The following is an 11362-nucleotide window of genomic DNA, read 5'->3' on the forward strand; positions in this document are numbered from 1 at the left end:
TATATATATATATATATATATACGTGTGTGTGTATGTGTATGTGTGTATGGTATGTGTCTGCGTGTGGGTAGTTGTGTGTGTGAGACGGAGTATCTGTGCCTATACACATTTTCAATCAGTCATTGTAACTCCTTCAAAACAGTTACATTACTTTTTACTTAATATATTGTAATATGTATGTATGTATGTATGTATGTATGTATGTATGCATGTATGTATGTATGTATGTATAATACTGTGTGCATATTTTGATGGCTACAATGACTTCACAGCACGGCATTCGTTTTTCTTCGAATGCACTGATGAAATCTCAGATATTAAATTACTATATGTGCGTATGTTTATTTTTGTGTGTCTGTGTGCGTGTGTGTTCATACATGTGTTTATATGTGCACATGAGTGCGCACGTGATATACGTTGTTGTTTTACTGTTGTTTTTCTATGACTTAGTCAGAGGCAGAAGGATAGCATCGATGGCATTTTTCAGGGTCTCCAAGATTATTGAAGCGATAAAAAATATCTCATCTTCAAACCGGCCTCGGTTCTTCAGCGTTGTGTCGTTTAAAGACGTATATTGAAGAGCCATGTGATAGCATTCAACCCGTCGGCGAATTAGATCTACCACCCAAAACAGGACTGATCTTCACGATGAGATTCCACAAGGTTTTCGTCTACCGAATTTCGCTCACAGTGCTTCAATCAACTTTAAAATATCGCAAAAGACATTAGCCCAAGACGCAGTGCAGTAGGATTAAACTGGAAGCTATATAGTTACGAAACAAACTTCTTAACCACACAGCATCCCAGCGCTTCAGCTTTGAAAATAAATATGTTATTGCTCTGTCTACTTGTGGTGAATTCAAATGAGTTGCAGTTCTCACATAACTAGTTTTAGATTCGGTGCACCAAAACTGTTTGGATAGGAACCAGATTGTCTTGTTACATCTTCTGACATACCTCTGACTGCGAAGGGTCAGTACATGGAACGTACTTTTTCCTTCATTCAGCCATAAACAAATCGTTCGAAACCACGTTATGTTCTTTAGTCGATGGCACGTCACAAAATATTTGCTTACATACTAATAATAGGCGCAGGTGTAGCTGTGTGGTAAGAAACTTGCTTCACATCCATAAAGTTCCGGGTTCAGTCCCACTGTGTGGCACCTTGGGCAAGTGTCTTCTACTATAGCCTCGGGCCGACTAAAGCGTTGTGGGTGGATATGGTAGATGAAAACGGCAATAATTCCATCATATATATGTATATACATATCTATGTGTTTGTGTCTTTGTGTCTGTGTTCATCCCTCTACAACTGGTGCTGATACATCATTTACATTATTTACGTTATTTACATTTGACGGATATTTGTCCTCATCTTGTTTGTTGTTAACACAACGTTTCGGCTGATACACACTCCAGCCTTCATCAGGTGTCTTGGGGAAATTTTGAACCTGGGTTCTCATTCCTAAGGTATCTTTCGATGTTATTGTAATTATTATTATTATTATTATTATTATTATTATTATTATTATTATTATTATTATTATTATTATACCAACAACAACAACAACATCGAAAAATACCTTAGGAATGAGAACCCAGGTTCAAAATTTCCCCAAGACACCTGATGAAAGCTGGAGTGTGTATCAGCCGAAACGTTGTGTTAACATCAAACAAGATGAGGACAAATATACGTCAAATGTAAATAATGTACATAATTCATCGTCTCTTAAATATAGAACTGAACTGTTGCTGGTGTGTTTACGTCCTTGTAATTCAACGGTTCGGCAAAAGAGACCGATAGGATAAGTACCAGGCTTATAAAGAGTAGGTACTAGGGTCGATATATTCGACTGAAAATTTTTCAAGGTGGTGCCCCAGTATGGCCGCAGTCTAATGACTGAAACGAGTAAAAAATAAAAGGTGAAAGATTTACTATACCCATCTGTATCTGAAAGCCTGTGAAAGTCAGAGGTCTTGAAAATGAGTAGCTAAAAGTGAATTTATGCTATAGTAAATACGGTATTTTCTAATTATATTCTGTGTTGAGCGTATTTTTAAATGTTTGATTCTATTTTATATTAAGGCGACGAGCTAGCAGAAATATTAGCACGCCGGGCGAAATGCTTAGTGGTATTTTGTCTGTCTTTACGTTTTGAGTTCAGATTCCGCCGAGGTCGACTTTGCCTTTCATCCTTTCGGGGTCGACAAATTAAGTACCAGTTGCGTACTGGGATCAATGTAATCGACTGGCCCCCACCTCAAAAAATTCCGGGCCTTGTACCTAGAGCAGAAAAGATTCTATTTTATATTTTTCATGTACGCCTATGTTGTTACCCTGAATTTCTAGCGTTACATTAATTTCTCTTGTGAAAGATATAATCCTTAACTAGAAAATTGTGTTTGTTGATACTCCACTAACATATGTTTTAAGTACTATATATTGTACTTGGGTGGTAGACATAATCCGTCTGCCAGTTTAGAACTATCACCAGACCATTAACTCCATTTGAGTCAAGTACGCAGCAAGCGTTCGCACAAAATCCCCAGTCTAGGGATAACTTTATATGCTACTTCCTTTGCTGCCACAAGTCTTAGAATCCCTGAAAATAGGGTCACGATTGCTGTCCCACTTCTTACTAAACCATAAAAACTTAAAACGCAAAAACAAAATAATAATAATAATCCACTCAAAAGTTTCGAAAGAAACTTGAACTCTTTCTCCAAAGGCTCAAAATAACGAATACTCACGTGACCATCTGAGAAACTTTATTAGAGACAGGATCAGCTGTTTCTCAATTATCATTTTTATTTGCTAAATATTGTTCATCACTTAGATGCAGGTGTTCAAAGGATAATTTTAGTAAATAATAATCTCTTACCTGCTTCTCCATGTCCTGCGATGAAAATGTTTGCCCTAGTCATACCCAACTGCTCCAGGTCGGCTGCTAAACTTATGATATTTTTCTCCAGTCTTGCGAGATTCCTATCAAAATTTACAAGTGCCAACCATAACTTTAGCTGACTGCGTTTCTGTATGTATTGCCCTGGATATAAATAACAAAACGAAAAACAAAATTCAGGAAAACCAATAAGAGATTTAATGACATCAATAGTACTTATATATGCGCTGCATATGCATGTATGTATGTATGCATGTATGCATGTATGTATGCATGCATGCATACATGTATGTATACATCTACATACGTATGTAGGTATATATGTGTGTGCGTGTGTGTTTGTATGCTTACGATATAGTCTAGCACTGAATGAACTCGTACCCATATCAATTAAGAATACCGTCGTCTCAAGATTCTTTGACTACCTTGTGCACACCCAGGGGATTTAGATCGCCGTTCAAGATGCTAAGAAAGCAATCAAACTTCCGCCTTTAGATTTTTTGGTTTGACACAGTATATAATTATGTATTTGCTCTCTGGATGTGAGATATGTGCAATATTTGTTGTCGGAGATCAACAATTGTTCACAACAACTTGAGAGCAGCAATAAGTTCCCAAAATTCCCAACTTCTCAGCTGGAACTTCACCACTGGATGCAGTTTTATGTCGTACCCAGGACAAATCACAGCCAAGCATTTTAGAAAGGTCACTTAGTGCATTTTGATTAAGATCTGACTTTAGCATGAAGGGTCACGATCACCGATGCCGGAAGAAATGACAAAAGGTGGAATTTGGGAGGATTAGGGTTAGGGTTTCACTCTGTATCCTTTCTTTCTAAAAGAGAACAAAGGTAAATACGGGATGCGGTAGTTTACTTATGCATGTCTTCTTCGTGGTGGAAGGCTTTTAGTTGTACCACTAATTAGTTAATGCCATCACGCTAACTTGACACTGACTGGTCCCTCTGTCAGTTATAATTTCAGTCTTGTCAATTAACTGGACAGGATTAACGTAAAATACAGTATCTTGTTCAAAGACACAGTGCAACTCACGGACCGCGACTTATGATCCAGATGCTAGTTACCTAATCACAAGCCAAAGTTCTTTCTAGAACGACAAATGCCTGGTGCTAAATATACTATGTAATCTTTTTAAAGAAAATTAGGATTCCAGATTTTAACATCTTAAAGATGGTTCAGATTGGTTTTAGGTGGACTGAATTGCTATTTTTAGCAGATCACATGAGCACACAGATGCTTCCTCGTTAACGTTAAGGTGTATTTGCCATGACGGATAACAAAGATTAAAGGCAGCATACTTGAAAACCAACAGGTAGAGTTGTTACAGCGTGAGCAAAAATGTTTTTCGATATGTTCCAACTCTCTCTCTCTCTCTCTCTCTCTCTCTCTCTCTCACTCTTGATGTCATATGAATTTATAAATCTTCGAGGGAACATGAAATTACTTTTTTGTGGAAATTATTCTTCTGAAGCACACTTAAAGCAACAAATAATAGTATATAAATATCGGGTAGAAAATCCCTTTTGGATAGAAAAGGTCGAAGGCTGCTTGTGGATCTCGAACCCACAACTCTTGCGCGCATGACGGATATTCGAAGGATTGATTTGCTCCAATGATGTGCCTATATTTATGTGTGTGTGTGTATACGTACGTACATACATACATACATACATACATACATACATGCATACATACATACATACATACATACATACATGCATGCATACATGCATACATGCATACGCATGTGCGTACGTATATTCATATGTGTGATATGAGTGAGTGTTTCAGAGAAATTGTCATACAACAAATTCGAAGACGTGTCACTATTTCAATTTTTCCGTTGCTTGCGAGGCTTACATCAAATGTAGTTTCGAACGTAAATTTGGGAGGGTGAGAGATACTATACAAAGCAATAACAACAACAACTACTACTACTACTACTACTACTACTACTACTACTACTACTGCTGCTGCTGCTGCTGCTGCCAACGTACGAACTATCCTGAATGGGCTTTTTTTTTGCAACCTACTATAAGAACACTCAATAATAATAATATCACCGTTGCTACCACCACCACCAACAGCCAAATCAACACCAGAACATGCCAGCACCCTCTAAACTTCCAAATACCAAACACCGTAAACTAAACACCAAAAAATCAATTTAAAAGATAAACAACATACAAAAGGTAAAGCAAAATGACGTCATTGTTTTCGATTGTATAAACAAGAAATAAATGTAAAATAAATACAAGAATGCAAATACCGAAAATATAATCAACGAAGGATACAGTTTAACTCGGCACCATTCTGTTTATGATTTAGAAAGTTCCAAGTTTCGATAAATAAATTCAGTTTAAAGACTTTGGAAGTATAATCACGATAAGAATGTTTAAAAATAAAATGGATAACTTATTTTCTTCCTCACTTTCTCTGCCTCTCTCACCACATACTTGCTTTCGCACCTTCTCTCTTTATTTTTACTTCTAATCTTTCTCTTCCAATTCCTTCTCTCTTTTCTATTTTGTTCTTCTCTCTTTCCCTCTACCCCTATTTTGTTCTTCTCTCTTTCCCTCTACCCCTATTTTGTTCTTCTCTCTTTATCTCTCTTATCTTGGTTGCATTCTAAAATGATCCTGACATCAACTCTAAACGACTGCGGGCTTTAACACTTGCTTAATAATTCTTTCAAATTTAGGCAAAAAGGAAGGGTGTTCGTTGATTTCATCAACCAACTACTTAATTGCTACTTTATTTTATCGACCCCAGAAACATGAAAGCAAAGTTAACCTCGGCGGGATTTGAACTCAGAACGTAAAGGACCAGAACAAACACTACAAGGCGTTTTTTTCTTTTCGAACGTTTGATTCTGTCATCCCTCCGCCCTAAGAATGTCTAACTTCGTAAAATGGTAATTTAGCTTAATTTATTTGTCTCAAGTTATGCCTTTCTAACGATTTCAAAGAAGGATGAAATAGCGTTATACATGGCTACCAACAACTAGAAGCTTTACGATCGTTATAATGTCTGATAAGAAATGATATTAACTGCTTATATTTTGTACACCTCGTTTATTCTTTGATGTAAATTCCAAACTCTCAAATCTGCCTCAGCTTAACTTCATCTAGATAGTTGACCATCAGGAGTACATCACGGAAATGAATTCTTACATTACCACAAAACCAAGTATTTTAAAAGTAGTTGTTGGAATTGTCGATTAAATCGAATGTAGTTCATGACTGGTTGATAAAATGTTTTAAAAGATAGCTTGAAATCAAGTGGAGAATGGCTGTCACTAGCAGTGCTGTTTGCAATATCGATGATATTAAATTATAATTGACTCTAGTTATTATCATGGAATAATAGAAAGTGTGTGAAATACAATGACGGGACGTGAATCTGACAAAGCATTGGTTATCATCATCATCGTCGTCGTCGTCGTCGTCTTCCAGTCGGGAGACTTTACCGGATCTATTTAACCCAGTTATGGGTTGAATGACATGTAAATAGAAGTCTGCTGTGAATATGAGAATAAACAGCCTCGGACCAAATCACCAAGCACCCGGTGACCACATGAACTAGTGTTATGCTGAAATCACAGAATGGTCGCTGAACATAAGTTCAATGGCGAATATCATTAGATGTTGAGCGGATGAATTCAACAAACTATCAACGGCCAGGATCAACCAGTTCATTTAGCGAACTTCTGCAATCATCTATAGTCGTGGTACGTACAGATGAGCTTTTTAACTATCGAAAGAAAGCATTGGTAATTGAATGATATCAAAATGAATTGATAAATCACATCGTGAATAAAACAAGTGATTGACAATCTGGCACATATTAATAAAAAATAGCTTGGATAAGGTATAGAATAACGTAAATTATATGTGCAGAAAATCTATGAATTTTAAAAATTGCTATCATTCATTGTGTTATATAATTTGTATATGCAACATATACACAGTACTTTACTACTAACATTGTACTGATATTCTTGTAAATATATCTCCACCTACGAAAATTCGGTGGATTGGATAATTCGGTAAGCTGCAGTGATGTTCCTTTCGTTTAATCATCTTTGATATTAAAATTAGTCTTATTTTGAGGCAATATCACTTAAAGATGTTTTATAAGTTCTACAAAGGACTTTTCATTTAAGCATGCAAACACTTATTCATTGAGGTATATACCTACCTTAAGAAAAAGAAGTCAAACTGACCCAGGTACCTTTCTCCAAACATTGCACGCACACAAATACGGACACAGACAGATACAAAGAGATACAGAAACAAACACGTGCACACATACGTACATACACGCGCACGCACACACACACACACACACACACGCGCGTAGTGGAAATTTATTTAATGAGCCATGAGGAAGGTAATGTTAAATTAACATGTAGAAGTCGAAATACTACTGATGTCAAAGCCATGGCTATGTTTTGTCTGGTGATTAAAGTAGTGTTAAACAAAGGAATGATGAAAAAAATTGCAAAGTTATTTCTTGTAATCTGTGCTACATTCAGTTAGAGAGGAATGTGTGTTACTGGTTAGGGTGTAATGATGGTAATTATTTCACTGAAATTCAATAGCTTTTTCTTTTTTCTTTATTCTTTTCCTACTCAACAGACCGTTAACAAAATCTGAAAGATGATATATCAATGGTTGTCAAATCTGAAATTAGACAGAGTTCCTAAAACTTGACGAACTGCAGATTCATAATGAAACATTTCCAAGCATGGCTGGTCATTGGAGTAGAATCTTGGTGCAAGAAATGATAACGTAGTCCTGAATCAAAGTTTAACTTTTAATTTCTTGATTTGTTTAGATTTGGGGATTAAATTCTTATAGAACGGACCGATTTAAGAAGCGAATCGAAAATCACTACAAAATTTCATAAGTTTATTTTTGGAGCAATTTATAATGAAAGAACCGCGTGTGCGCACGCATTAGCCCGCAGCCTCACAGCTCATAGCTATATGTCGCATGCGCTAGTAAGAATATGCATTCCGTCTCCCGCCAGATCCTCCTACCAGGGCTTTATTCTCATTCGACGCAGCAGCTGCGGGCAAGAAGAGGTCTGGTGGAATACCGCGCACCAGATGGCTTGTCGTTATTGGAGAATATCTCCAGAGGCCCAACGGTGCCTTGGCTGGCACAGGACCGATAGCGATGGAGAGCACTGGTGGACCTAGTCGGCTCTACACATGTTGACATGTCCGGGACCACTATCCTGGGATGACCTCAGCCCTATCAAGCAAGAGCATGAAACAAGCAGAAGCAGTAATTTATAATCATAGAACAGTGGTCACTTGAAGCTAGGTTGAAACTACATGATGTATATTATATTCAAGTCATAACCATCCACATATAATAATTAGCAATATCTTTTTGTTCACAGCTACACCAAGGAAATTGTGTGAATGTAGAAGGCTAGGAGATTGTCAAACAATAAATAAATAGTGGGTGACGGCAGGAAACAAAATGTAAACTTATGGCTTTCTATTCAACGGAGGACAGCGTATTCCATCAGAACTGAGACGTTAAACTGGATGTTAAAAAACTGTTCTCATACAACTATTCGTGCGTAAACAAAAATCTAGCAGTACGAGTCTTGTTGTAACAGAAATTACTGTTAACAAATATAGGAGTTATTTCATAAATAACCAAACTTCGCCTATCTCCAATTACAATTTGGAACTCATGAGACTATGTGCAGAACTAGTTTAAATACCAAATACTATATGATTAAGAAGCAAGCTTCTTACTGCACCTATGAGTTTACCAAATATGATAAAAAATTATTTCATTGAGACTACCCTTAAAGTTTTTTCACTTGAAATATTTAAAGTAGTGGAGTATTCAAACTGGTTCTACAGTGAAATCCTTCTGCTTCAGTATTCTTTTTTGTGCTTCGGTCTCTGAACTTGGCACTTAAAGTAGTTCTGTACATAGTCCCATGAGTTCCAAGTTGGAATTGGAGGTAGGCGAAGTTTGGTAAATTATGAAATAGCTCCCATATTTGATAACAGTAATTTCTGTTACTTAAAGCACATGCTACTAGAGTTTTGTTTACACACGAATATATATATATATATATATATATATATATATATATATATAGTCACAATGAGGATATTTAAACCATTTATAGGGATATTCATCCAATATACACTGGTTTAATATATTAGATACTGAAGAGATAATTCTTCAATGAATATAATATATCAATATCGTAAAATATCAAACATTTTTATCGAGTTAGAAAACAGAGAGATCTAATGGATGCAAATTAATTTATTAATTAATCACCATATTCACCAACAATTGTTTTATTTCACAAGAAATATTAAAATTACAAAACACACACACACACACACACACACACACACATATATATATATATATATATATATATATATATAATTTTGCATTCTAAATACCTTGTAAGGAAAATTATCAGGGTGTGCAGAGGACAATAAGGATTATGTTAGGATACTTTAGGAATACACAAAATATACAGACATTTTTACTATGTATATATGTGTACGTGTGTGTGTGTGTACGCATGCGCTAAAATTGTTCCTTTTATTTCAGTTCAATGACAATAACTATTATTATCATAATAATTATGATTATTATTATTATTATTATATTATTATTATTATTATTATTATTATTATTATTATTATTATTATTAGTGAATTGAAATAAAAGAAATAATTTTAACGCATGCGCATACACACACACACGTATAAATACACACATAGTAAACATGTCTGTATATTCTGTGTTTTCCTAAAATATCCTAATGTGATCCTAATGCACACCCTGAAGATTTTCCTTACAAGGAAAATGCAAGATTGCATATATATTCTTTTCTACTCTAGCTAGGCACAAGGCCCGAAATTTGTGGGGAGGAGTCCAGTCAATTAGATCGACCTCAGTACATAGCTGGTACTTAAATTATCGACCCTGACAGGATGAAAGACAAAGTCGACCTCTGCGGAATTTGAACTCCCAACGTAAAGACAGACGAGATACCGCTAAGCCTTTCGCCCGTCGTGCTAACATTTCTGCCAGCTCGCCGCCTTATATATATTATATATATTCTTTTCTACTCAAGGCACAAGGCCCGAGATTTTGGGGCAAGGGATCAGTCGATTAGATCGACCCCAGTACGCAACTTGTACTTAATTTATCGACCCCAAAAGGATGAAAGGCAAAGTCGACCTCGGCGGAAATATTATATATATTCTGCGATGGTTTTTGGTAAACAGTGACGATTTTTACAATTCTGTAAATAATATTTTATAAGCTCAAAGCTTATAAGCGATCACCGTGTAATGACTAAATAAAATAGTTTAAATATTGGAGCATATAAGCCCTCGACAGAAAAAAAGTAGGGTTTTCGTACGGATGAATCATAACCTCGGACCCTACCACAAGGGTACTTGGAGTTCTTCATTAATCTAAACAATATTGTTAGCCCCCTGTGCCAGCAGAGAGCTTAAGAGGTATTTTGCCCGGATTGATGATAATCCCTCACTGTAAGTTCCATTATATATATATATATATATAAAGATATATATATATATATAATACAAAGGATATATAAGCATGTATACACACACATATATGTACATACTTACATCTACATGTGTATATAGATCCATATTCGGGTACAGAACGTTAGAAAAATGAACCACAGACAACGGAACGAACACATAGGAAAACAAAGAGCCACTTGGAATTATTCCTTCATCAGCTGCCTCTATTCTAAACTAGGCGTTTCGATATTGGACTTCTCACAGTTTCCGTCTACCAAATTCATTCACCAGACATTGATCGTGCTGTAGAACTGTACCCGAAACCGCGTGGTTGCGAAGCAAACATCTTAACCACACGGCCACATAGCATTTATTTACTTATTTATCTACATTTCATAGCATTTATTTATTTATTCATATATTTATTTACATATTTATATATTTATTTACATTTCATGCTTATATACGTGTATATAACAGTGTGTGTGGAGTGGGGGGGGGGTGAGATTGTGTATGTGTTGACTTGCTTATTTCGATTCGTCGTCCTTCTCTGACGTGCCTGTCTGCCTGCCTGTCTGGAAATCACTGATGCAGCAAATAAAGATGAAGTCAGAGTGTCTGAGTGACAGCGCCACGAGACCAGAGGAAGATGAATTGTGTGAACAGGCGTGTTGTTCAGACAGCTAATGTTATATTTGGCTACTGTGGTAGGCGGAGGGTGTCTGTTTATTTGTTTCGTAGTTGTTGTTGTTGTAGAGGTGGTGGTACTGCAGAAGTACTGGTGCTGGTGGTGTTGGTGGTGCTGGTGGTGTTGGTGGTGTTGGTGGAGTTGGTGGTGGTGGCTGGATTTTTTAAGGGATTTTTGTTGTTGTTTTTT

At 36.3% G+C, this 11362-nt stretch overlaps 1 protein-coding gene across 2 annotated transcripts in view; it reads right to left on the reverse strand.

The window, feature by feature from the left end:
- The window catches only part of LOC106875601 (uncharacterized), a 43826-nt gene that overhangs the window by 14441 nt on the left and 18023 nt on the right, over positions 1-11362 (reverse strand). For both annotated transcript variants that reach the window (XM_014923817.2, XM_014923816.2), the window contains exon 2: positions 2884-3048. In XM_014923817.2, coding sequence (XP_014779303.1) covers positions 2884-3048 — 165 coding nt within the window. The remainder of the gene's footprint in view (positions 1-2883; positions 3049-11362) is intronic.

This window comes from Octopus bimaculoides, chromosome 5 (genome assembly GCF_001194135.2).
Source record: "Octopus bimaculoides isolate UCB-OBI-ISO-001 chromosome 5, ASM119413v2, whole genome shotgun sequence".
Lineage (NCBI taxonomy): Eukaryota > Metazoa > Mollusca > Cephalopoda > Octopoda > Octopodidae > Octopus > Octopus bimaculoides.